This window comes from Chionomys nivalis, chromosome 17 (assembly GCF_950005125.1).
Source record: "Chionomys nivalis chromosome 17, mChiNiv1.1, whole genome shotgun sequence".
Classification (NCBI taxonomy): domain Eukaryota; kingdom Metazoa; phylum Chordata; class Mammalia; order Rodentia; family Cricetidae; genus Chionomys; species Chionomys nivalis.
In genome coordinates this window covers 39,031,247-39,058,698 of record NC_080102.1, presented here as the reverse complement: position 1 = coordinate 39,058,698, position 27,452 = coordinate 39,031,247, and the positions used below count along the sequence as shown (strand labels likewise).

The 27,452-nt window shown below is 49.4% G+C and overlaps 1 protein-coding gene and 1 non-coding gene across 3 annotated transcripts; both read left to right on the top strand.

Annotated features, from left to right (window-relative positions):
• On the top strand, positions 1-25,748 carry Rangap1 (Ran GTPase activating protein 1). Of its 2 annotated transcripts, none has more exons than XM_057792122.1 (16): positions 1-251; positions 6,807-6,956; positions 9,260-9,387; positions 10,676-10,735; positions 12,788-12,967; positions 15,278-15,412; positions 17,725-17,883; positions 18,764-18,877; positions 19,197-19,296; positions 19,385-19,469; positions 20,389-20,566; positions 21,935-22,054; positions 23,348-23,450; positions 24,210-24,298; positions 24,401-24,522; positions 24,917-25,748. In XM_057792122.1, the coding sequence occupies exons 2-16, from the start codon at positions 6,845-6,847 to the stop codon at positions 24,984-24,986; spliced, it is 1,755 nt and encodes a 584-aa protein (XP_057648105.1). In that variant the 5' UTR covers positions 1-251; positions 6,807-6,844; the 3' UTR covers positions 24,987-25,748. The 2 variants fall into 2 exon arrangements, with proteins under 2 accessions (XP_057648105.1, XP_057648106.1); XM_057792123.1 differs by lacking the exon at positions 1-251 and adding an exon at positions 612-767.
• On the top strand, positions 17,261-17,398 carry LOC130889267 (small nucleolar RNA SNORA55). The gene has a single exon (XR_009058534.1). It is a non-coding gene; the product is annotated as a small nucleolar RNA SNORA55 (small nucleolar RNA).
• Positions 25,749-27,452: the final 1,704 nt, after the last annotated feature.

Here is a 27,452-nt window from a genome sequence, read left to right as displayed (position 1 = left end):
AAGGAAAGAAACTGCCGGCTTTCAAAAATCCTCCTCCGCCGCCATCATCACTGGAGATCCTGGAGCAGGTGGTGTGCACAAGCGGGACGAGCAGCCACTGCAGCGAGGACAGTCGGGCGGGACTGCGCACTGGGACCGTCGTACGGGGGCGCGGTGACCGGCCCGGCCCTCACGTGGGCTCTCGAGCCGTCTCCGACGCTCCGCACCGACGCGCGTTCCGTCGCCCCACGCGGCGGCGCCGCCTGTTTGCGGTGAGTCGGGGCCCTCGTGTTGTTCTGTCACCTGCCTGGGCCACCAGGGCCTGGGTGGGGCGAAGCGATCGCCTCGTGCCTACCCTTGACTTCGCGGCGCCCACCCCGGCCCCGCGTGGTGGGGAGGGGCGCTGGGCAGCGCTGACCCTTTCACGTTTGGGGAAACTGAGGCCTCGAGAGGACCCATTCCTCAACTGCCTTCAGTAGCGCTGCCTCCCGGGGTGGCGTCTCATGTTGGCGTCCATCTCACCTGGAGGCGGTGCGAGCCGCCTGGTGTTCCGGGTGGGGCCCCGCCGCCCATCGCCGCCTACCCAAGTCAGCCCACGTCCGCGCGGGAAGCCTGGCATGAGTCACTGCTGACGCTTTGCCGGGTCGATGGATGGATGTGCACCTGAGGACGCCTCCCACGCGGCCGCCCAGGAGGAGAGGGCGTTTGTGTATTGACCGTTTGTGTGTGCTCCCTCGCAGGCTGGCTGCTGACCTTGGACAGATCAATTCCAGCCCCTCTGTGCTTTGGTTAGTCAGCCTTTGAAGCGAACGGGGGAGGGCCTGTGTGCCCCTGTGTGTCCCAGTCCCATGGACTGAGAATGCCTCCTTTCCACCTGTAGCCTTACCACCACCGCCACATTTTTAACCCTATTGCCCCATCTAAGAACTGTAACAGGTGACAGTTTCTCATCTTCGTGTTGTCATTCTTTGAGGAGCGCCTAAACAATGTCAGGCTTTCTACCGGGACGCTGTTCCTGTCAAAGCAGCTTGATGCAGTTTTATCTGGCAGAAATCCCCCAGGGACCCTCATACTGCTACACAACCTTTAAAGTAGCCTTAGCGGTTTGAGGCCCTTAATTAATTTCTCTTCTAACATTTCCATATTCGTCTCTCTGCTCTAGCCATGGCCCCACTGGCCTTGCAGGTCCCTCCTCTTTTCCCACAAGCCTGTGCATTTTCTGTTCCCTTTATAGGGATGCTCTTCCCTTGGTTTTCGCGTGGCTCGATCTGTGGTATCTTTAGTTTCTTTACAGAAAACACCTTTAATTATTCTACTATAAATTGCAACCTCCCACTTCTCCAAAAAAGAAAAAAAAATTTCAACAAACCCCAAGAGTACCTTCTTGGCTTTCCTTTCCTAGTTGGTTCTGTGGGTTTTTTCTTTGTATTTTTAGACAGGGTCTCCCCGTAATCCAGACTGGCCTCAACTCCCTCAGTAGCTGAGAATGGCCTCTAACCCCTGCCTTGTCTCCCAAGTACTAGATCATAGGTGGGCACCCACCACCTGGTGGTTCTTTATTTTTTTGGTGGTGACAGAAATTGAAACCAAGGCATAAATTCCAGGCGAGACTTCTACCCTGAACTGCCCCTCCCTCACTTCCAGGTTCCTTTTCATTAACATGCGAAAGGATTTTGTTAAGAGTGTGAGCTTCAAAGAGTGTGATGTACTGCAAATCTCCTGGTATTTGGAACAGTGTCAGTATGTAATGCTGAATACAGTGTTTTGTTGAATGTTCTGATGTTTTATCCTGAGTAGTAATTTATGCTTATTCTTTTTAATATTTATTTTTTGTTATGTGTATAGCGGTCTGCCTCCATGTTAGTCAGAAGAGGACATCAGATCCCACCATAGATGGCTGTGAGCCACCATGTGGGTGCTGGGAATTGAACTCAAGACCTCTGGAAGAGAAGTCGGTGCTCTTAACCTCTGAGCCATCTCTCCAGCCCTAGTCTATGATTATTGATAAACTAGATAAATCAGGGTGCTCAGGAGTAAGAAGGCAGACTGAGCCCAGAGGTAGCCTGGTATGCGGCAGGATATCTGAGGAGCAGGAGGTTGGTGAGGCCTAGTTCGTTGCTGAGACTCCTGCCCTGAGCTATGGGTAGCAGGATCATTGTGTGCGTGTGGCCTAGCATTCAGAAGGTACTCAGAGAATGACTTGACTATTCCCTGTGTCTTAATCAGCTTTCTATTGCTGTAAAGTGACACCATGACCCAAGACTACTCTTACAATAAATAATAATAATAATAGCATTTAATGGGGTGCTCACTTACAGTTTCATAGCTTTGATCCATTATTATCATGTTGTGGAGCGTAGTGGCACCAATGGGCTGAAGCAATAGCTGAGAAACAACCTGATCTGAAGGCAGAGAGAGGATTGTAATTTATAAGCTTATGGGGCCATTCTTATTCGGACCACCTCACCCTGGTACCTGCCACATCCTCTTGGTACCTCACTCTCCGAGGTGGTGCTGGAGCTTAAACCTACAGACTTCTGCATGGTAAACAGGTCCCCTTCTCTTAGCTATACCCCAGCCTTACCTTGCCATTCTGCCAATCTGTTAAACTCCCAGCTGTGGGCAGCTTTGTCGCTGGTGGTGAGATTATGAAATATGTATTTGGTTATAGTTCTGCTTCCTGCCATAGAAAACTCCTGAAATTCTAAAGTGACGTGCCTTTGTACTCTCATGCTGACTCCTGGCTCTCAGTGCCTTTGGAAGTGCTTGGATGGGTGGAGGTAGTAATTAGGAAAACCCAAACAGAATTACAGAGTTGGGACTCTTGCCCTGTATCCCAAGTTCAGATTTATCGACACCTAAGATTTAACCATCATGTTTATGTAACGAAGTCTATTAACCTCCAAAAAAACAGTGCTCAGAAAGCTTCCAGACACCTGAACTTGAGATTCTCAGAGGATGGCAGGCCTTACGAGTACATGAAGCTCTGGCTCCTTTTCTTTTACCTTCCCTGTGCATTCTTTGTATTTATCTGACTGCTCATTTGTACTCTTTAAAATATCCTTTGTGCCGGGCGGTGGTGGCGCACGCCTTTAATCCCAGCACTCGGGAGGCAGAGGCAGGCGGATCTCTGTGAGTTCGAGGCCAGCCTGGTCTACAAGAGCTAGTTCCAGGACAGGCTCCAAAACCACAGAGAAACCCTGTCTCGAAAAACCAAAAAAAAAAAAAAAATATATCCTTTGTTTGCTGGCATGATGGTGCACACCTTTAATCCCAGCACTGGGGAGGCAAAATCAGGTAGATCTTTGTGACTTTGAGACTATCTTGGCCTATAGATTGAGTTTGAGCCAGCCAGAGATACACATTGAGACCCTATCTCTAAGTAAATAAATAACTGAATGAATAATTAAGTCATTTGTTGGGGTTTGAAGGTATGATGGTAGAGGTCTTGGGTACCACCCTAACACACACATACACACCCTCAAACACAGACACATACACATCCTTTATAATAAATCAGTAGATATAGTATGTTTTCCCTGAGTTCTGTGAGCTGTTCTAGCAAATTAATTGACCCCAAGGGGAGGGTCATGGCAACCATAGTTCATTGCCAGTGGATCAGAAGCATGGGTAAACACCCTGGGGTTCATGTCAACCTCACATGGGGACAGCCTTGTAGACTGAGCCCTCAGCCCCTGGGATCTGCGTGTCGGGACTGGATTAGAGGATAGCACAGGGCTAGTGCCCTGCAGTGGTTGCTTGTTGGATGGGTGCAGTGTGTGCCTCTGAAACAGTGGAGAAGCTGAGTCTGTTCCCCACACACACTCTATTGTGATGGCAGCCCTTGTGATGTAGGTCCCTCTGGTCTCCTAGGCATCTCTGAGAGGCTGCTGTGGCGTGTGCAGTCTCCTGGCCAGGTTTGAAACCAGACATGCCTTAGCCTGTGTGCCACCTCGAGTCATGCCAGCATGGGCAGTGGGCCATTCCTTGGGATGGATGACCTGGATTCCATAGCCATCTATGTCCTGTTTGAGGAACGGGACCCTCAGACAGAGTGCTGCCAAGATGACCAGGCAGGTGTGTGACTCCTGGAGCCCCCATTGCTTTGGGACTGCACTGGGTGTGTCTCCTCCTGGGGCAGTTTGGAGAGGACTTTAAGAAGTTACGACTCTGCCACTTTCCATACTGTTCTTCTAATCCCATATTCATTTCTCTGGGGCTTTTGGGTCCTCCATGACAGGAAGAGGGCTAATGCACCCCTCCCACCCCACCCCCGCTCACACACACCAGAGATCTTAAGGAGACACCCCCCCACACACACACATACACTTTGGGGTTATGCTAGGGATCAAAACCAGGGCCTTAAGCTTCCCAGAATACTTACTTATTTTTTTACTTATTTTTTTTAACTTTCTTTCTTTCTTTCTTTCTTTCTTTCTTTCTTTCTTTCTTTATTTGTTTATTTTGAGACATGATTTCTCTGCAGCCCTGGCCATCCTGGAACTCACTCTGTAGACTAGGCTGACCTTGAACTCAGAGATTCACCTGCTCTGCCTCCCAAGTACTGGGATTAAAGGCATGTGCCTAGCATATGCCTTGCTTGATATGTTGTTGTTGTTGTTGTTTTTTTAAATATATATATATTTATTTATTTATTATGTATACAATATTCTGTCTGTGTGTATGACTAAAGGCCAGAAGACCCCATTACAGATGGTTGTGAGCCACCATGTGGTTGCTGGGAATTGAACTCAAGACCTCTGGAAGAGCAGGCAATGCTCTTAACCTCTGAGCCATCTCTCCAGCCCCCTGTTGTTGTTGTTTTTAAGATTTATTGATTTATTATGTATAGTGTTTTGTCTACATGTATGTCTGCAGGCCAGACCAGAAGAGGGCACCAGATCTCATTACAGATAGTTATGGGCCACAATATGGCTGCTGGGAATTGAACTCAGGATCTCTGGAAGAGCAGCCAGAGCTCTTGACCGCTAAGCCATCTCTCCAGTATGATATATATTTATTAATGGGTTGGGTATATTGCTTGCATATATGTGTGCACCATTTACCTACAGTGCCTACAGAGGCCATAGCGACTGTATGGATGCCAGGAGTCGAACTCAACTTCTCTGGGCAAGCAGCCTCTTCAGCACTGAGCCATTTCCCTAGCCCCATGGTTCTCACCTTCCTAGTGTTGCAACCCTTTAATACAGCTCTTCATGTTGTGGTGACCCCCAGCCATAAAATTATTTTCATTGCTACTTCATAACTGTAGTTTTGCTACTCTTATGAATCGTAATGTAAATATCTGTTTTCTGATGGTCTAGGTGATCCTGGCTTGATAGCTGCTGCCCTTGCCCCTTTAAAAAAATTCTTTAAAGATTTTAATTCACTGTAACTGTGTGTGTGTGTGTGTGTGTGTGTGTGTGTGTGTAGATCAAAGGACAAGTTTGTAATGTGTCTGTGTGAGCATGAGTAGATGCATGTGAATGTGGTCTCTGATCTGGAGTTGAACTAACACGTGGTTGTGAGCTGTCCAGTGTGGGTAATGAGAATCAAATGTAGGTTCTCTATAAGAGCAGCAAGTACTCTTAACTGAGGAGTCGTCTCTCAACTTCCCCTTCACTAGATTTTGTGTGTGCGCGCGCGCGCGCGCGTGTGCACGCATGCCATGAACTTTATTGGTAGAATTAAAGAGAATAGGGATCGCTAAGCCCCTCCCCATCTTCTGGGGGTCTGGGATGGAAACTGAGGGGCATGCTCAATGTTAGGGGCTAAGATGGGGCAGCCCTCCTCAGCAGCTGAGGGCCTCTCCCTTGCTCTCCTGTCTTTGCTGGGGTGGGTGGTCTGGTCTTGGAGGCCATGTAGGCTGTGAGGTCAACCACCCTGCTGCTGTAGCCATATTACGATGTTGTCATTGAGAGCAGTGCCAGCTCCAGCATCAAAGGTGGAAGAGTGGGCGTCACCCCTGGCCCTTAGTGTAGCACAGGATGCCCTTTAGTGAGCCCCTAGATACCTGCTTCACCACTTTCTTGGTGATAACTTGGCATCAAGTCATCATTCTATTTGGCAGCTTTCTCCTGGTTGCAACATGTCAGATCCACAATGGGCATATTGCAGGTAGGAACATGGAAGGCCATGCCAATGAACTTCCTATTCAGTTGATGCAGGGATGATATTCTGGGCAGCCCCATAGCCATCGCAACATAGCGTCTCAGAGGCCATCTACAGTCTTCTGGGTGGCAATGATGGTGTTGACTGTGGCCATGAGTCCTCCCACAATGCCAAAGTGGTCATGAATGACCTTGGCTGGGGGACTAAACAATTGGTGGTACAGGAAGCATTGCTGACAATCTTGAGTGAGCCATCACAAACATGGTGGCATCAGCAGAAGGGGCAGAGATGGTGACCCTTTTGGCCCCACCCTCCTAGTGGGCCCTGGCCCTCTCCATGGTGGTGGAGTCCCCAGTAGACTCCACAGCATACTGGGCACCAGCATCCACCCCATTTGATGTTGGAATTTCGTTTGTGGAAAAAGATGATGGCCTTTCTTGTTCTCAGCTGTGCCCTTGAACTTGCCATGGGTAGAGTCACACTGGAACATGTAGACCAGGTAGTTGAGGTCAGTGAAGGCAACAACATCCACTTTGTCAGACATGAAGGAAGCTCTGGTATCCAGGACCTTCACTATCATGTCTTAGGGACAAGGCTGGCGCTGCACAAGTAGATGCGGCTCTGGAACGGGTGGGAGCAGAGACCCGAGATTCTTTTTTCTTTCTGTTTTTAAATTTTTTTAAGATTCTTTTTTAAAATGCAGTTTCTGTCTTCAGTTTGCAGATCTCTAGAGCAGCCCACCTTTGTCGCCAGCATGGCCTCTGAAGATATTGCCCAACTGGCAGAGACCCTGGCCAAAACCCAGGTGGCCGGGGGACAGCTGAGTTTCAAGGGCAAGAGTCTCAAACTGAATACTGCTGAAGATGGTAAGTTCCTGGGCTAGCTCCGTGTGTGTGTGTGTGTGTGTGTCTCGGTGGGGGGGTGCCGGTCTCAGGCTTTCTGAGCCACCCTATCTTTATCATATCGTTTGTCCTGGCAGTCTTGGGAGGTGATGTCAATGTCATTATTGGTCCATTCTAACAAGTTTTCTGTTGGTCTGTGTGTGTGTGTGTGTGTCTGTGTATTCTTCTTTTTGACAAGGTCTTATCAATGTATAGACCAGACTAGTCTCAAACTTGTCCATTTAGTCTAGCCCCTGCCTTCAGGTCCAGTCCCCTGTCCCCCTTTACCCTCACCATCCCAGGTCAGCTGTCTTCCTTATGGCCGAGGCCCTGGGGGAGTTTCTTAATGCAAGAGTAGGGTTGGGCCCTCATGGGAAATTCCAGTCCTTGTAACCAGGCATTACTGGCAGAGGGAAAAGGTTGCTTTCCTATCTTCTTGTTCACGACCAAGGCTTAGGCAGCAGACAACCCTGAATCCCTTGCTGCCTAGAAATGAAGGTCTCTGCCTTTAGACCTTATGAGGCCTCTTGGAGTTCTGGCCCAACCAGGGAAACTGGTTTGGACTTGTCAGACTGTCTAAACTTAACTCCTCTGCTCCTGGGGCTTTTGTGACCTTTGGGAGGGTGAGGATCTCTAACAAAGTCATAGTAGCTTGAAATTAACAGTTTCCTCCATGGATACCCAACCCCTCAACTTCACCTGCTTTGTATGTTTTGATTCCTTATTAGTTTGTTGTGGGTATTTTGTTTGTTAAGGCAGGGTCTCACTAAGTAGCCGAGGCTAGCCTTGAACTCATAAAGATCCTGCTGCCTCTTGAGTGCTGAGATTAAAGGCACTCACCACTAGATCTGTCTGAGACTTGGTTTCTCCATGTCCGCCTTGACTGTGTTGGAACTCTGTACCCAGGCTGGCCTCCAGCTGGCAGTGTAGCAGAGAATGGCCTTGAACTCCTTGGCCCTCCTCTCCGGGGAGGGGTGGGGTGTGGAAATGCTGCTGCTGCTCCAGTGCTTCCGAACAGACACTGAGCTTCATTCATAAACCCAGACTTGAAAATGCTGTTTGCTGGGCCAGAGAGATGGCTCAGTGGTTAAAGGCACTTTTATACACTGATGGCTTGAGTTCAGTTGCTAGAACCCATGTGGTAGGAGAGACCTGACCCCTGCAGGTTGTTCTCTGACCTCTACGTTTGTATGCACTCACACAAACACAGTTAATAATGTGTGACTCTTTTTCCCCTTTAGAAGGCTTTATCCCCTCTTGCAGACTTGAAAACTGACTAAGGACATACTGTAACTCCCCCAGGGCCGTAGTCCCCAGCAGTGGAAGTAGAGTGAAAATGCAGTTGTGGGCTGAGGATGCGGTCCGGTGTACAAGGCCCTGGATTTGATGCCTAGCCATGCAGGAAGCAGACAAAGGCCCTGAGTTTGGCTTTGAAATTCAGGTGGCCAATTTTCCTACCTTATCAGTATTATATTAGGTCTCTGCAGAATGTGTGCATCTTTAGAGATTTGAACAAAAGGAGATCCTCTTGCCACTGCCTCCTGAGTGCTGGGATTAAAGGTGTGTGTCACCAGGCCTGGCCCTGCCCTTTCTGCTTTTTTTTTTAAATTTATTTATTTTATACACCTTGGTGTTTTTGCCTTCATATATGTCTGTGTGATGGTGTTGGATCCCATGGAACTGGAGTCACAGACAGTTGTGAGCTACCATGTGGGTGCTGAGAATTGAACCCTGGTCTTCTGGAAGAGCAGTCAGTGCTCTTAACCACCGAGCCATCTTTCTAGCCCCACCCTTTCTGCTTTTATGGCTTGCGTAAGTGTTTTCTTGAACAGCATCTGAGAAGGCCAATCTCCTGATATTAGAAGGGGCCACCTTTTGGAGCAAGTCTTGTAAAGCTGTTGTCCTCAGGACAGCTGTAGAGGAGGCTCTAGCCACAGGCGTGGCAGCAAGAGAAGAATTTCAAGGTCATTCTTGGCTATATAGTAAACTTCAAAACCTAACTGTGCTACATGGGACCCTATCTTTAAAAATCACAAAACCAAAAGAGAAACTATTCATAATGTCACTCGTGCCCACCTGATTGAACCACAGTGAATAGCTGTGCTCGCTGGAACGTGAAGAATAGTCTGTACAGCCCTGCTCCTACCTAGGCAGGGAGCCTGTCCCTTCTCCTGTCTCTGGGAATATGTGGTTCAAAGCGTTGAAGGAAATGAGTTCTGGTGCTTCCTGAGTTGCTCCTGTCCCAGTGGTTCTCAACTGCCGAAGCCTAAGGTGCTCTGTTCCCACAGCTAAAGATGTGATTAAGGAGATTGAAGACTTCGATGGCCTGGAGGCTCTACGACTGGAAGGTAACACAGTGGGTGTGGAAGCGGCCAAAGTCATTGCCAAGGCCTTAGAGAAGAAGTCGGAGCTGAAGGTGAGAGTACAGGCAGAAGAATCTGCTCACATTGTGGCAGCTGCTGCCTAGGTCCAGAGCCTGGTGACCCCTTGTCCTGGTGACTGGTTCCCACATCATTCTTCTCTCTTTGGTCATGCCAGAGTACAGGGTTTTGGTCTTTTTTCTGAAATGAGACAATCTTCAGGTAGCATTATGAGTTTTAGAGGTAGCACCCTTGAAAGACAAACTGGAAGAGTCTTCTAATCCCAGTTAATGTCCCGTCCCCCACAGGAAGCCAGCATGTGCTTCTGCCAGACTCAACCTGTAGCAGCCAGAGCTAGGGGTATGACTCTGGCAACAGGTTGTAAATGGCTGCTACCTTTGTGTCATTTATCTGATCGTTTTCACTATGTATTTTAGAAAAAAAACAAAACTTTTAATTTGTATGGTTATTTTGCCTGCATGTGTGTGTGTGCACCATGTATGTTCCTGGGGCCTAGCAGAAGAGGACATAGGATCTCTTGGGACTGATCCTATGGATCTGTGGTTGTGAGCCTCCACGTAGGTGCTGAGAACTGAACCAGGGTCTTTTGGAAGAGCAGCCAGTACTCTTAAATGCTAAACCATCTCTCCAGCCCCTAAACTAGCTTTTAAAGTATTTGAACGCAAGTACCGTTTCTCTAAATAGAAAGTCATCAGATGTAATACAAAAGAAAAGAAAATAGAAGAGTGTGAGTTTTAGCTTGATACTATTGCCACCTAAGGGCTTTAAGTCTGAGTCTCGTTCTCCCTTAAAAAGTAAGGTGGGTGGATGTTGTGGTGTAAGCCTGAAGTCCTGGTACTTGGGAGGTTGGGGAAGGAGGATTAGGAATTCAAGGCCAACTTCAGTTACATAATCTGAGGCTAGGTTGGGCCTCGTGAGACTCTTGTCTGGAAAACAACTAAAAAGGCAAAAAATGGGGACCACAAGCCGTGGATGGAAGTGGTCAGCCAGCAATGGGGATAGGTAGGACCCACAAGCTGCGAATGGAGGTGGTTACAAGACCTGAAAAGAGGTGCTACTTTTCCATAAGACCTGTTTACTTTCGTGTTCTTCTGTCACTCAGAATTGTCATGTGTCCCACCAAAGGGTGGGACAGACCAGAGAGACTACCCTTTGCCTCCAAGTACCTCGGGCTGCAGACAGAATTGGCCCAATTCACTGCTGAGAAAAGCAAAGCTAGGACGTCTTGTAGTCCTCTCGGGAGCCCAGGCTCTCAGGGAGGCGGTGTGAGACTTGAGGCTGCTCCTGGGTTCTCCAGCTAACACTTCCCTTTTTCCTGCACAGCGATGCCACTGGAGTGACATGTTCACCGGAAGGCTTCGGTCCGAGATCCCACCAGCTCTGGTAAGGACCAGGTGGTACTTCCCTGCAGGCACAGAAACCCTGTCAGATGCCCCTCATACCTCCGTTCTCTGGAGAGTCTGCTTAACCCCATAGGTGAAAACCAGGCACGCTCAGCACCTGCCCTGTGTCCCGACAGGTGATAGGAGGAGGTGCTGCTTCAAGTAGGCGTTCCCAATCTCCTCCTGCTGTGACCACCCTCTCCTGTGCCCCAGGAACCTGCTTCCTCTTGACCTCAGTCTGCATATAGAGTACCTGTTCCTCAGGACCCGGACTGTTGTGTGGCGCGGCGGGCTGTGTCCCGCCACCCAGCTAGCTTTACACCCAAAATAATTACACGGAAACTGTATTCTTTTAAACACTGCCTGGCCCATTAGTTCCAGCCTCTTATTGGCTAGCTCTTACATATTGATCTAACCCATTTCTAATATTCTGTGTAGCTCCATGAGCTGGCTTACCAGGAAAGATCTTAACCTGCGTCTGTCTGGAGTGGGAGAATCATGGCGACTCACTGACTCGGCTTCTTTCTCCCAGCATTCTGTTCTGTCTACTCCGCCTACCTAATTTTCTGTCCTATCAGGGCCAAGCAGTTTTCTTTATTAATTAACCAATGAAAGCAACAGATAAATACAAGACCCACTTCCATCACCAGACTGCAGCATGCAGTCTCTTAGGGCTGCTCCACCTTTCCCTGTCACTCTTGAGTGTTGTGATCCTTCATAGTGGCTCCAATTTCTAGGGCCAAGTTCTCAGCCTGAGAGAGAGAGGGGAGAGAGATTAGCAGGGGTACAGGTGGCAGTGAGCTAGGTCTAGGTCTGTGTGCCTAGCACAAGACCTCAGGATGAATGTGTTGGGGATAGAGGGTGCTAGACCGGCTGCCCTGGTCCTGCCTGCTTCTCTTCAGTACAGCACAGCAGTGGAGTTTTAGAAAAGCCTATACCCCATCCTCCCTCCTAAAGAGCCACAGTAGAGATACTGGGTCTCTCAAAGGGTTTAGAGGAGTCTACTGTGGGGGACCAGCTCCTGAGAGATGGTGGGGATTGAATGATAAGCAGGCTGGGATTCAGAGTGCAGGCTGAGTGAACTCTTCAGGTGGAACAGAGAATAGAGCAGCTTCACGTGGCCTTTAGTTTGCTTGACATTGAAGGCATGGCTTATCTCCACATTCCAAGTAAGTAAGAGAACACGGGACACGAGATGGTTCTGGTCCAGGGAGAAGTAGATGCAGTGCACAGTGTGGCCACCAGAGGGCTAGAGGTCGGCTGGGACTAGATCTTCAGCTAGCAGGGCAGCCATCATTTTGTTTGTTGAGTGAGAGGATAATAGGAAACTTTGTGCATGGTATGGGGAAAGGCACGGTGTTTCCTCTTGAATTCTGCTATTCTGGGCCACTTGCCCACCCTCTTCTCCCATCCCACCTCTGGCAGAGCCTCCTCTGGTCCCTTCTCCTGGCAGGACTGGGGGTGTCTTCTGCTCCACCCCCAGGTTTCCAGCAGCATCCTGCTGAGACAGTCCTGAAACTAGAGGTGTTTATGAGGCCTTCTTGCATGTCCAGGAGACCCCCAGCTTAGGCTGGCACCCGTCTTTATTCCTGCTGTGGTTTCTGCTGCTATCTGGAATCCTTCTGTGTTGACTGACTGGCTGTCATCTTCAGTGAACTCAGTGCCTTCTCGTACAGAGAGCCATCCTAGGTTTTCCTATCCCCAGGTACCACTCCCTCCCTCCCATTCTAGTGTAGGAACATAGTGATGGAAACGACTGTAAAAGCCAGTGTCTGGGCCAGCCTGATGGCTCCGTGGATAAAGGTACTTGCTTTGTGCACCGAGTTCAAGCTGTATTCAGGTAATAAATACCATAGTAGACGGAGAGAACCAACTCACAGAAGTTGTTCTCTTTCCAGTACACATGTGCCTAGACTCAAACACACAACAATAACAACAATAATCTATGATTTTTAAGCCACTGTCTGTGCCATATTCTCACTTTCTTGGGCCTGGCCCAGAAGTGGCATTAGGTAGGGGTCTAAGAAGCTGACTGAGTTCTCTCTCCATCCAGATCTCACTAGGGGAGGGGCTCATCACTGCAGGAGCGCAGCTGGTGGAACTTGACCTCAGTGACAACGCATTTGGGCCTGATGGAGTGCGAGGCTTCGAGGCCCTCCTCAAGAGCCCAGCCTGCTTCACCCTGCATGAGCTCAAGCTTAACAACTGTGGCATGGGCATTGGAGGTGGCAAGGTGGGTTGACAGCCCTGGATGATCTTCCTGCATCACACTGGACTGTGTGCCAGCCCTTTGCCCCACCACGGGGGACTGTTGTCCCTTACTTCAGAGGAGAAAGCAGTGCCTCAAAGACAGCAGCCTGCAGCCAGTGAGGAAAGGAGCCCAGAGGGTTGGGTTGCTAAGCAACCATTCCAAGTTCTTGGGTTGCCTTGGCAACACAGGCAGTGCTGCTGCATAACCTGCTCTGACCTGCTTGCTGTGCAGAATTCGGGCTGGGGACTATCCCTGTACCAAACCTCTTGTTACTCAGAACAGCTGGCACAGCCCTGGAGAGGAAAGAGCCCATAGGGAAAACTGTTCCTGCAGAGTCACTTTTCTTTTATTCCTGGACAGAGCTGCTCCAGGTTCACCCTGTGGCTACTATCAGCCATACAGTGAGGGAGACTGGCCCTCTTGTTTCCCTCTCTTTTTGAGGCTCTATCAGACACATCTGGGTCACAGAACACTGACGGGTGTGGGTTTATTTGTGAAGATGCTCTGTGGGCATTGCTGGTGCTACCTGCATTTTTCTATTTGAGTTCACAAACGTTTGGATGGATGGAATATGTTATTCACATGGTAGTGGTAGTTTGGGGAGGTATAGAGTTTGAGCCATTCTTTTTTATTTCCTTCCTTTATTGTGGCAGGGAGGATTAAACCTAGAGCTTAACACATGTTTAGCACACACTGTAGAGGTATGTCTCTACCCCACAGGCCCCACCCAGAAAGGAAGAAACTAGAATGAGCACTGAATTGTCCAGGTCAAGGAGACAGTGACTGCCTCTGTAGAGGCTGCCCTGTTCTATAAAGGGAGAATAGGGGGCAGGTTCCAGTCCTTTCCTAGGTGCCTTCTTCCCTGTTCTAATAACTTAGAAAGAGCTTAAAGGGAACTGTTTTTTATTTGTATTTTGTTTTTGAGACAAGGTATCTTGTAGCACAGTCTTGCTTCAGACTCAGTATCTAGTTGAGCGTGACCTTGAATTTAAGTCCTTTAGTTTCTACCTCCTAAGTGCTAGGATTGCAGGCATGCTGCATGTTGTCCTAAATGCTAGGATTACAGGCATGCTGCATGTTGTCCTAAATGCTAGGATTGCAGGCATGCTGCATGTTGCCCATTTTTTTGTGTGTTGAGGATTAAACCCATGACTTTGTACATTCTAGATAAATACTGTACCAACTCAGCTAATCCCCAACCAGAAAGTAGTTATATCTTCTGTTTAGCATATTTAAATGACTTACATCATCCATTTTATCACTTTGGGGTTCTTTTCCTGCCCCACTTGCCCTTTTTTTACCCCTCATTTTGTTTTGTTGTGTTTCTCTGTGTAGCCCTGGCTGTCCTGGAACTCACTCTGTAGACCAGGCTGACCTCGAACTCACAGAGATCTGCCTGCCTCTGCCTTCTGAGTGCTGGGATTAAAAGGTGTGCGCCACCATGGGTGGCTGTGGCTATTCTTTTTTTTTTTTTTTTTTTTTTTTGGTTTTTCGAGACAGGGTTTCTCTGTGGTTTTGGAGCCTGTCCTGGAACTAGCTCTTGTAGACCAGGCTGGTCTCGAACTCACAGAGATCCGCCTGCCTCTGCCTCCCAAGTGCTGGGATTAAAGGCGTGCTCCACCACCGCCCGGCGCTGTGGCTATTCTTAAGTAAAATAAAAGTTGCTTAAGCACAATAAGTTCTGTTGGATGGTATTGAGGACCATGGTCCGACAGGAAGCTCCCATAATGTGGGAGAGATCTTGAGGTTCCGGGTGGTGGTCAGAGTCTTCTGGTTTAGTGACCATGAGAAGCGCCTACGTAGGCTGATTGTTGCAGCACATGCTGGTAGTCTAATTACTGTGGAGGTCAAGGCAGGAGGATCACCAGCCTGGACAACATGTAAGACTGTTGATGGATCTTGGAAGGCTGAATTAGAGCAATGTGAATTCAAGAGCAGCCTCCGCTACATAATGAGACCCTGTCTCATTAAAAGATCCTGGCTTCTCATTCTGGAAGGTTGAACTCATGACAGTTTTAACCCAGGAGAACCCTGAAATATCTGGGAATCCACACTGCCCTTGGCTTAAAATCCAGCTGCTCCCTTTGTGTCTACCTGCCGGGACCCCTGCACCAAGTATACAAACACCAGAAAGTATAGAAGATCTACGTAAACTGTGAAGTGCTGGGTCCACTGTGCTTTCGCAGTGTCTGTCCTGGGATCCACCCCTGGATCCACCACGGAGGAGGTGTGTTTCACTGGAGTGAGGGCCTGGCCAAGATCGGCACACAACTCCCATGCCTTTCCCTGTAGATCCTGGCAGCAGCTCTGACTGAGTGTCACCGCAAGTCCAGTGCCCAAGGCAAGCCCCTGGCCCTGAAAGTCTTTGTGGCTGGCAGAAACCGCCTGGAGAATGATGGAGCCACTGCATTGGCAGAAGCTTTTGGGGTGAGTCATTCATACCCTGCTGTGCCAGACACAGAGGGGTCATAACAGGTTGACAAGCTTCTGTTTTGTTATGTTCAGTTGAGATGGGGTATCTCTCTGTACTCTGTAGCCCAGGCTTGTCTCCTGAGTGCTGGGGTTAATGCACCACTACCCCTGGCTTATTTTTCAAAAATGTGTTTATTGTGGGTGTGTGTGGGTGCCCGTGCCATGGTGCAGATGTCGAGGTCAGAGGGTGACTTGGCGGAATTGATTCTCTCCTTCCACTTACGTGAGTTTCAGAGGTTGAACTCGGGTCTTTCCCCACTGCACCATCTCACTGGTCCCTGCAGCACTCTTTACCAACTCTGTCTCCTGTTCCCATGTTCTGGGACACTGTGAGGACTGAATCTGCCCCAACCAGGCCTGGAAACTTGGGTCTCCATTCCCTTCTTTCCCAACGGACAGAATTTCACCAGCACTAACCAAACTGCCAAAACAGCAGCCCTGATGACCCTGCCTGGGAGCTGCCAGTAAGGCCTCCTCATCCACCCCAGTGGGAATGGCCCTGACAGGGAGTTCTGGGCTGGAAGGGGGCTACTTGCTATCCGCAGACCCTTCCAGTGGCCTGCAACCTTCAGTCTCAAATCTGCTTAGAATGGGGTTCTTGCTCCATCCATGGAATCCCACCCCAGTCTGTGTTGTCTTTCAATAGAGATGGGAAACTGGGAAGTAGGAGCACCTTGCCATGGTGATTCAAATCCACACGCACCTTTTGGTTGTTTTGGTTTCCTTTCTTTGGTGTGTGTGTGTGTGTGTGTGTGTCAGAGAACAGACTCGGGTGTCATCCTCAAGTATGCGGTTCAGCTCCCGGGGCAGGGTCTCATTTACTCACGCTCAGGAATTTGGCTAGAGGGACTGATCGCGAGCCCTGGGAATCTCCTGTCTCTGCCCTTCCACCACCAGGCTGACATCTTCATGTGGATCCTAGGGACTGAACTCGGTTCTTCACAAAATAGCAAGGCAAATACTTGACTGAGCTCACATTTGGATATTGTGGGCGCTGGGTTTTAAACCCAGACTTCATGCTCTTGAGACAGTGCTAGACCGTCTCTTTGAAGTGCTTAGTCTGCCTGAAGACAGGGCCTCTCCTTGTAAGTTTGGGACTAACGAGGTACTGTCTCAGTGACAGGACCGACTGGGGCTCTGAGGACACAGACTTCTTGTCCTGGCTGGAAGGATCCAGTCTTCCCAAGTGTGCAAGTTTTTATTATCAGCTTGATGTAACCTTAGAAGAATTACATGAGAAGAGAGTTTTATTATGTGTAAATCTATATGTGGGTTTGTGCATGAGAGTGCAGGCACCCACAGAGGCCAGAGGCATTGGCTCGCCCCGACTTTGGAGTTACAGACAGTTGTGAGCTACCCAACATGGATGCTAGAAACTGAACTCAGGTCCTCTCCAAGAGCTTTCTGTGTATAACCACTGAGCTATTTCTCCAGGGTCTTTATTTTTATTTTGTGTGAGTGTTTCAGCTGCATGTGTGTGTTTGTGCCACTAGTACCCAGTGAGGCCTAACTGTGGATGCTGAGAACCAGACCTGGTCCATTTCTCCAGCCCCAGGCAAGAGAGTCTTAGTGGATTTAGTCTAGATCAGGTTGGCCTGCGGATGTGTCTGTGTGGGTCTGAATGTGGGCAGCACCGTTTACAGGCTGTGTCCTGGACTGTGAGTGAAGAGAAACGGCTGACCAAGAACAAGCAGCGAGGGTGTTTGCTCTCTCCTAACTGTGGAGGCGATGCAGCAGGCCTGCTCGCTCTTCAACAATGACTCAGAACCGTAAACCAAAATAGAGTAAAAACCTCCCTTTCCTACACCTGAATCTTTCCCGTTCGGGCTGGTGGTGCTGGGCTGGGGACAGACAGTGCTACCCCATGGGCAAAGGCTGTCCTATCCAGACAAGGTGTCTTCCATTTGCCTTGGCGCTTCTTCCTACGACTCTGCCTTCTTTCCTAATTGAGAAAGGAGGGTGTTTGAAGATGATGGAGCTAGTACTGGGAACTAAGAACAGTAGGGATATTGAGTATTTGTTTGGACTTAACAGACCTCAGTACTTTCATTTAAAAACATGCCTTAAAAAGCCCTTTCAGCCCTGCAGTGATGACTTCTCTGTGGCTCTAATGTGATCTGATGTGACTATGTCCAAAACTTTGCTTTAAGATCTGTGCCCTGGGAACCCAGACAGCCCTTGCCTGATGCTGGTGGCATCTCCCTTATTACTCTGCTGTGTGTCACTATGGCATCGGGCCACACTGCCAACTCTCTTCTACCCTGCAGATCATCGGGACTCTGGAAGAAGTTCACATGCCACAGAATGGAATTAACCACCCTGGGGTCACAGCCCTGGCCCAGGCCTTCTCCATCAACCCCCTGCTGCGAGTCATCAACCTGAATGACAACACCTTCACTGAAAAGGGTGCAGTGGCCATGGCTGAGGTGAGGCGAGTGTGGCAGGGGCCACGTGGGCCTCAGGAGGCTCATTGGCAAGCATGGCTCTGCCCCTACCCTTCCGCCCTCCCATGTTCAAATACCTCACGGCCCCTCCCATTTGCATAGAGCAAGATTGTGTATTACAAATCCCTGCTGAGTGATCTCTGGGTCCTTGGGAGCCAGTGCTGGTTCTGTTCAAGCTGCAAAGGAAGAAGTTGTTTGGCCCTATCTGTTTCATTGTTGGTGCATTCAGTGCTTGTATGTTGAGCCCTTTGTCTGTGCCCAGTTTGCGCCAGGTGGAGCTTTGGCAAGCAGGGTCCCTACTTCAGGGAGATTCTTCTATAAGGAAAGGAGCTGCTGAGCAGTTTTGTGTAGGCTCTGAGCACAGTGGTAGCTACCTCAGAGCTATGGCCTCTGGGTTGGTGGGGCCCATGGAGTTGCATCACGAATGCAGGTGTTGGCATCAGTAAAAGGTCAAATTGGACTTTAGGCTGGCTCCTGTGGTAGCTTGCTTTTTCTGGCTAAGGATAAAGCCTGGTAAGCTGACAAGCAGTGGGGGTGAGTGGTTCCGGCACAGTGATTAACAGAATGAGCGGTCTACAGACTAACGGGAGCCTTCCTCAGCTGGTCCTAATGTGAAATAAAGGAGGCCCAAGGGATGTTGGGAATAATGAAGGGGGGAAGGGATTTGAGACCTTGTAGTGTTGCCAGCTCTGTAAGTAGGAACCATGGAGGATTTTACCTGATGGGATGCAATTCGATTTCATTCATGCTCCGGTAAGAAATCTGTCCATAACACGGGAGTAGTGTGGTGTATGGTTAGATGGTCAGACCCACGTATGACTGATAGCCCCACCTCAGTTAGACCCTTGCTTCGTCCTGTCAGACCCTGAAGACCTTGCGGCAAGTGGAGGTGATCAATTTCGGGGACTGTCTCGTGCGCTCTAAGGGGGCCGTTGCCATTGCAGATGCTGTCCGTGGGGGCCTGCCCAAGCTGAAGGTACTAACTTCTCCCCTGCCCTCTTCCTTTCAGGGTCTAGGCTGCCCCGTGCCAAGGGTTTCCCTAGGGTGGTAGGATATGAGGCATAAAGGGTCTGGTGTGAAGGACTGTGGGCCTGGGTCAGGTCCCAGTCATTTCCCTTTTGTGTAAACACCTCAGGTACTTTGCCCTGGGTTCATAATATTGTTTTTATTTTTCTTCATACCCCTATGCCCAAGCTGGGAGGCCAAGCCTGCTTCTACTGCTCGTGGGGCAGCTGGAGAGAGTAAGGCTTGTTTCCTGGACCAGGCATGGTATACCTCTCTACCCCTCTCTCTAGGAACTGAACCTGTCGTTTTGTGAAATCAAGAGAGATGCTGCCCTGGTTGTTGCTGAGGCTGTGGCTGATAAGGCTGAGCTAGAAAAGCTGGACCTCAATGGTAAGTAGGCTGCGGTGGTGGGCGGTTGGCCTCGGCTCAGCTGGCTCCAGCACTGTCCTCCCTGACTTTGCTCTCCTTCCTGGATCAGGCAATGCGCTGGGAGAGGAGGGCTGTGAGCAACTTCAGGAAGTGCTGGACAGCTTCAATATGGCCAAGGTGCTGGCATCCCTCAGGTAGGGAGCTCTGGGAAAGTGGCTCCTGGGACCAGGGGTCAGGCTTGCTCTTCACTTACTTCCGCTTAGTTTCTCTGTCTGCTAGTCTGGTAGCTGGCACCTTGGACTAGGTGTTGGAGAGGAAACGATGAAGAACTTTTGTGTCTTCAGCAAAGGACCACAGGGATTAAGGAGGACCCCCTTATAGACCTGCATCATCTCTCCCAGGAGAGGAATTACAGGCAACTGTGAGCCACTGTGTGGGTGCTGGGAATTGAACTTCAGTATTCTGCAAGAGCAACCATTGCTCTTAACCACTCGGGCATCTCTCTAGCCCCACTCGCAGTTTTTTTTTTATTTTTTTGAGACAGGGTTTCGCTCCATGACCCTACCTCTGCCTTCCAGTCGCTGGGATTAAAGATGTGTGCTATCACTCCCAGCAGATGTGTTAGCAGAAGCAGCACATGGAGATGTGGGAGGCTCAGGCACTGAAGGGGATGGGTTCAGTTCTCAGTGGCTGATAGGAGTAGAAGTGGTTGAGCCAAGAGGGAGATGCTGAGGTGGGCAGCAGTGGGGTCATTTTCGCAGCAGCATCTCCTGTGCCTCTGTCACAGGCTTCATTCACGTGTCAGACACTTAGGTGTTTTCAGGACTGGGGACTCAAGTGTAGAACAAATCTCCAGAGAGCTAGAATGTCATATCATCCTGTGGTCACATGAGATGCAGACGGCACGACCCCAGAACCTGAGGCTGCTCTGGGACAGAGACCATTTCTGATTGTTCTGTGTCTGTTACATGGGAAGCATCCCTTGGCAATGAAAAACAAATGACACTCTGGTCCTTGAGTGCCATCCAATGAACAGTGCTCCTGGGCCTGGCCAGAGTCCATAGGCTCCGAGTCCACATGGGCTGCTGGGTTCTAGCTGGCTTCTTTCTGCAGTGATGATGAGGGAGAGGATGAGGAGGAGGAAGATGAGGAGGGAGAAGAGGATGATGACGAGGAGGAGGAAGATGAGGACGAAGAGGAGGAGGAAGACGAAGAGGAAGAGCCGCAGCAGCGAGGGCAAGGAGAGGAGTCAGCTACACCCTCACGGAAGATTACGGACCCTAACAGCGGGGTGAGTTTGTTGCTGGGATCAGAGTCCTGGGCCCCTGAAAGCCTGTTGGGATATAGCTATTTAAAAGTCTAATAGCTACAAGCACCAAATGGATAGCAAGCACGGTTCTCAGAAAATCATTCCAGGGGTGAGATCTTTTTGTATATGTCTGAGTGTTTTACCAGAATGCAAGTGTACATGTGTGCTGTGTTTACAACACATAGTACTTTGCATAGATTTATTTATTGAATACAAAAAAAGCATAGCTGAACATGACTCATGCCTGTAATCCCAGCACTTTGAAGAATGATATAGGAGGATTGCTGAAAAGTTTTGGGCTACGTGGTACAAAGTCTTTCTCCTCTCCACCACTAGGTTATCTTGGTGGCTTCTGTACCAAGTCTTCTCTTTCCCTACAGCCAGTTCTCAAATAATGACATGGGGACTTAATTATAAGAGCATGCTCTTAGCTTAGGCTTGTTTTTTTTTTTTTTTTTAAAGATTTATTTATTATGTATACAACATTCTGCCTCCCTGTATGCCCACACGCCAGAGGAGGGCGCCAGATCTCATTACAGATGGTTGTGAGCCACCATGTGGTTGCTGGGAATTGAACTCAGGACCTCTGGAAGAGCAGGTGGTGCTCTTAACCTCTGAGCCATCTCTCCAGCCCCTAGGCTTGTTTTTAACTAGCTTTTATAACTTGAATTAACCCACTTCTATTAATCTGTGCTTTGTCATGTATGGCCACCCTGCTTCTCTGTGTCTACTGGCGTCTCACATGCCTAGATTCATCTCTCCCCAGAAATCCCGCCTATACCTCCTCCCTAGCTATTGGTTGTTCAGGTTTTTATTACACTAATCTCAGCAAATATACCTTCCCTTCCCACGGTGTAGAAATATCCCGCAACAGCCTCCTAGGAACAGTCTAGAGATTGTCACTGAGGCTGAGAAAGACTTGAGTTTCTTGCCTGAGCCCACTGGTGATTTGTTTATATCTCATAGGTTCCAAAATAAAACTCCCAGAGAGTCTGGGTGGAGCCATCTGACTGCCCGTACCCCTGCAGATCAGGGCTGCTTTTCTGGGCTCTGGGCGCAGTTAACTGACAAAGTGCCTCTCAGGGTTGGGTTTCCCTGGGCACCTGGTACTTGTTGGCAGCACTGACCCAGGCACTGGCCTTATTCACATAGCAAAGCTCCAGCTGGAGTGCTACGGCGACAGTATCTTGTCCCCAGGAACATCTGGATCAGCACCTGTAGAACCCATATGCCTAGGGTCCTGTGAGGGAGAGCTAATTCTAGAACTGGCTAGAGAAATGGTGTTACTGGAGTGGGAATGGGCACAACCGGGTGGAGGAGTCTACAGAGCCCGTGTCACCTGTTTCTCAGGAGCCAGCTCCCGTGCTGTCCTCCCCGCCTCCCACAGACCTCTCCACCTTCCTGTCATTCCCCTCCCCAGAGAAGCTGCTGCGCCTTGGTCCCAAGGTCTCCGTGCTGATAGTCCAGCAGGTAAGAGCTCTCCAGGCTCCAGGACCTCCGCATCCCTCTCTTAGATTTGTCAGTGAACTACATACAGTGTGTCTGTCATAAGGATCCCTGCCTGCCATGTCCCAGCAGAAACTAGAGTTAAGGAATCTGACTTTTTCCCCAGTCTCACACTTGTGTATGCCCTCATCATGTTCCATGGGCTTCTGCTTGTCTAGCTCTTTCTAGAGCACATCCCCTTTCCCAGGGCATCTGTGTAGCTCATGAGATGGTCATTCAGGGAAGAGTAGCCCCTGACATTGTATGTCCTCCTAGTTGTTAAAAGCATTACATTTTGTCAGACATAGTCGCACACACCTGTAAATTCAGCCTTGGGAGGCAGGTGGTCTTCTGTGAGTTCAAGACCAGCTGGAGATACATAGTGGGACCCTGTCAATAAATTTTTAAAAATCCATTTTATTTTGTATGTGTGTGGAGGTCAGAGGACAGCTTACAGAAGTTGGTTCTCTCCTACCAAAGAATCAGACTCAGGTGTTCAGGCATGGTGGCAAGTTCCCTTATCTGTGGAACTGTCTTGCCAGCTCCACTCTTATAGTATACTGAAGAAAACTGAGCCGGGTGGTGATGGTGCACACCTTTAATCCCACACTCGGGAGGCAGAGACAGGTGTATCTCTGTGAGTTCAAGACCAGCCTGGTCTACAGAGTGAGTTCCAGGACAGGCTCCAAAGCTACAGAGAAACCCTGTCCTGAAGAACAAAACAAAAACAAACAATAAAAAGATTGGAGCTCAATTGACAGCAGCCAGAAAACTTCTGTGATATTACCTTCATGACAAATGAGATTATTTGGTATGAACATTTTCATTCCATGCTGTTCAGCATTTTCTTGGCTCAGAGTTCTCAAGAGCTTCTAGTGAGTGGATCCCACACTTGAAACTGGGGCTACTAGTTTTGAAAATTGGCTTTTTCTACATTTCTTCATTGTTGACAGAAGAGAACCAAGCCTTCCTGTGTGAATACTGGCTTCCTCTGGCTGATTTTTGGTGTTCGATTATGATAGTGGCCTTTCCTTTCTAGTGTTAGAGTAAGATGATGGTGGCCTTTCCCTGAAGACAATGGATGGAACTCATTTACTTAATTTGCTGCTCATACCTGTTGTGCACCAGGTTTTCACCAGACTCTAGGGAATAATTTGGGACAAATCAAGTCCTTGCTCCCCAGGGTCTCAAATATTGCCAGGGCCTTTTGCAGTTACTTTCCACCAAGTTGGAGCCAAGGGGCTGTGGCCCCTAACCAGCCATTACCTCTGTCTTCAGACTGATACCTCCGACCCTGAGAAGGTTGTCTCAGCCTTCCTGAAGGTAGCATCTGTGTACAGGGACGAAGCCTCAGTGAAGACAGCAGTGCTGGATGCCGTCGGTAACGTGAGCTGGGTGGGGAGGGTAGACCCAGATGCTGTCCTGTGTTCTGTGTGTCTGTTGTATAGAACTTGGTCTAAGAGTGGCCAGGGCAGATAGTCAAAAAGCCTGATAGTCCAGTCTGCAGCCTTTGTGCCCCGTGGGAGACTTTGCACATGTGGTCACCTTCACAAGCTTTCCTGGACTCTGCTAATCTTCAGCCCTCGTCACCTTACACTTTGTCACAGCCATTAGAGCCTCCAGGTGTGTCAGGTTTGACCAGAAGTCCCAGGGAAGGGCTAGCTCCTGGCAAGAAAAAGGGAGCAGAAACACATGCCTCTTAGGCTGTGGTATTCTGGGTAGGGGGCTGTTCACTGGTGGGGAGGCTAGCGAGGAAGCAGCTCTATGCTGCTCTCCAGGAATCATGAACTTCTAAAGATGCAAGAGACCTAAATTCTTTTGCACAGTCCCATCAGTCTCCTTTTCTTGCCTGATACCCAAAACCTTCCCTGGTGGTTTCCATGGCCCCTGGCCCCACGTGCAAGGTCAACAGAATGGGTACTGTCGCCACACCCATTTTATAAGGGGCCAAGTGGAGAAGGCATTGCAGCTGGTAAACTGAGTCTCCCATTGGTGCTGGCACCCCCACCCATCTACTATACCTGTCGTCCCTCCCATGTCTACCCCTTGACAGGGCAGAACTTAGGGGCTCGGATACCCTTGACTTATATCTAACCCTCTCCTGCGTGCATCCTGCCACGCTCCATTTCTGCCCCTGTAGATGCCCTCATGAAGAAGGCCTTCAGCTCCTCGTCTTTCAATTCCAACACCTTCCTCACCAGACTGCTCATCCACATGGGTCTGCTCAAGGTGAGGCTTCGAGGAGTGACAGGCCCGGAGAAAGCAGCTTCCCCTACGACACTCTCAGTAGGGTCTCACAGGTGACTGGAGCTCACACACTTTTATTTGCAGAGTGAAGACAAAATCAAGGCCATCCCGAGTCTGTATGGCCCCCTGATGGTGCTGAACCACATGGTGCAACAGGATTACTTCCCCAAAACCCTTGTACCCCTGCTGTTGGCATTTGTGACAAAGTAAGTGTGGCCTCATTGTTCTGCCCATTCTTGCCTGAGAAAGACTCCTTGACTGGTCAGGGCACATGCGTCCTCAAGAGTCCCGTCCCAGCCGGGCGGTGGTGGCGCACGCCTTTAATCCCAGCACTTGGGAGGCAGAGGTAGGTGGATCTCTGTGAGTTCGAGACCAGCCTGGTCTACAAGAGCTAGTTCCAGGACAGGCTCCAAAGCCACAGAGAAACCCTGTCTCGAAAAACCAAAAAAAAAAAAAAAAAAAAAAAGAGTCCCGTCCCAGCCCCCGTGTACCCCTGTGTAAAGGCCAGAGTTACTCACATTGTTCTTGCAGAGTCTGACACATCGCCTCCCCCAACACCCCCTGAGCTATCCTTGCACTCACTGCGCTGTCTTCTCACAGGCCCAATGGCGCACTGGAAATCTGCTCCTTTGCTCGCCACAATCTGCTGCAGACACTGTACAAGATCTAAGCTTAAAACCAGCTTCTTCTCGGCCCTTACCCTGAACCAGTGAATAAGGGGACTTGGATGGATTGAGCTCAGCCAACGTCTCCATTGGATAGGACTTTGACCAGAGGCAGGGGAGGGTCTTTGTCTCCTGTCATGTTGGTCCCTTGAGTACGTGTGTCAGTGTGGTGTGTGGAGGTATGTACTTCCTGTCTGGACTAACGCAGGTCCACTGTGGGGCTGACACCCAGGGGAAAGGGCCGGAAGCTGCTCTTATTAAACTTCCACCCACTTAGCCATAGGCCCTGTTGGCTGTCCTGCCTACTCTGCCTTTCTGTCCCACCAAAGCCTGGGAAGTTACTGTGTCCTGCTGTCTCCACCGTATCTAAGGAACTGTCAGAGGTGGGGCTGTCATCAGAACGTAAAACTCTGGTCTCAGCCATATGGTCGAAAGGACCCAGGGGCCAACCCCAAATAGCCCAGGAGTACGAATTGCCTGGGGTGCCCTGGCTCTTATACCCAGAGGAAGCACCTTGGCTGGCCCAGATCTGTTCTTCATCCTGGGAAGGGAAGGGCAGGTCCCCTAATGCCTGAGCTACACATCAGGCTGCTCTTTGAGGGTTTTCTGAGGCAGGAGAGAACCTGTGTAGTGGGGACTGAGCTGGGTAGGAGCTGCCCTGTGACTTCCCTTGGTGGCTCTGTGGCCACCTCCTGCTTTCCTTTGTATTGTGTGTCTAGGCTGTGCCTGGGAGCTTCACAAATAAAAGTCACTGTGGTAGCTGCAGAGACTCAGAAGCGTTTTTATCAAAAGTGGGGACATCTCAGGACTGGGATGATGGTTTGGTGGTTCAGTGGTTAAGACAACTTTCTATGCAAACATGATCAGATCTCCAAGACCCTGTAAAAAGCTGGGTAGGGCTATGTAACGCACATGCAGAGGGGTGGCCTAAGTCTCTTTCTACCTGCTTGCACTTTCTACCAGCTTCCAGTCTGGCATGGAGATTTCACAGTAGTGACCAAGGGTGTGGACAGGGAGGAGGGAAACATTCAAGTACTAAGGAATCTCGAAAACAGTTTTGAGGTTCAGATGGGAAGCCAGGAGGGTGGCGCGTGATAGAGAAGACGGGCTGGGGGCCTACCTCCCTTCCAGTAGTGACGTGAGGCTGACCTTCCTAGGTAGAGTGTAAATAAACCTTTTGCTTTTCTTTTTTTTTTTTTTTTTAATATTTATTTATTATGTATACAATATTCTGTCTGTGTGTATGCCTGCTGGCCAGAAGAGGGCACCAGACCCCTTTACAGATGGTTATGAGCCACCATGTGGTTGCTGGGAATTGAACTCAGGACCTTTGGAAGAGCAGGCAATGCTCTTAACCTCTGAGCCATCTCTCCAGCCCCTGCTTTTCTTTTTTTGAGACAGGGTTTCTCTCTGTAGCCCTGGCTTTCCTAGAACTCACTTTGTAAACTAGGCTGGCCTCAAACTCAGATCTGCCTGCCTCTGCCTCCTGAGTGCTGGGATTAAAGGTGTGCGCCACCACCGCCCGGCCCCAGCTGATATTGTGGTGTTAAAGAGCAGCCTTTAAGTATATTTTTACTTTATGTGCATTGGTAGTTTGCCTGCGTGTCTGTGAGGGTGTCTGGTCCCCTAGACAGTTGTGAGCCACCATGTGGGTGCTGGGAATTGAACCTGTCTTCTGGAAGAGCAGTCAATGCTTTTAACATCTGAACCATCTCTCCAGCCCCCTAAAAATAAAAGATTGGCCAGAAAGGTGGCCACTGCCAAACCTGACATCCGAAGTTTAAAAAAAAAAGTAGAGAGCTGACCTCCCTCCACCCCCCTTATCTTCTGACCTCGACAACTGCTGTGTTACCTTTGCATCCACCCCAAAGTGTGAAAATTATACATTAGCATTTTAATACACATACATTAAAATTAAGAGGCTGGTGAGGTGGCTCAACAGATAAAGACATTTACCTCCAAACCTGACTCCTGAATTTAGGCCCATGTAGTGGGAGGAGAAAACCTATTCCTGCAATTTGTCTTCCAGTTCCCACATACATGTTCCTATGCTCATATACACAATACATTAAAAGTTTTAAAACGTGAAAGCCGGGCATTGGTGGTGCACACCTTTAATCCCAGAATTTAGGAGGCAGAGGACTCTCGGAGTTCGAGGTCAGCCTGGTCTAAAGAGCTAGTTCCAGGACAAGTTCCAAAGTTGCAGAGAAACCCTGTCTCCGGGGGTCGGCAGGGAATGCTTTTAATCCCAGAGATCAGGACACAGAAGCAGGTAGATTTCCGAGTTCAGGGTCAGCAGGTTCCCCGACAGCCAGAGCTACACAGAGAAACCCTGTTCAAACAAGAAAAAAAAAGATGATGGCACAAACTATTACATTGCCACATGCTTGTAATCCCAGCATTTTAACACCCGGGAGGAGGCAGGAGGATTAAAATAAAGGCTCCTCTGAGTTGCATATTGTTCAAGGCAA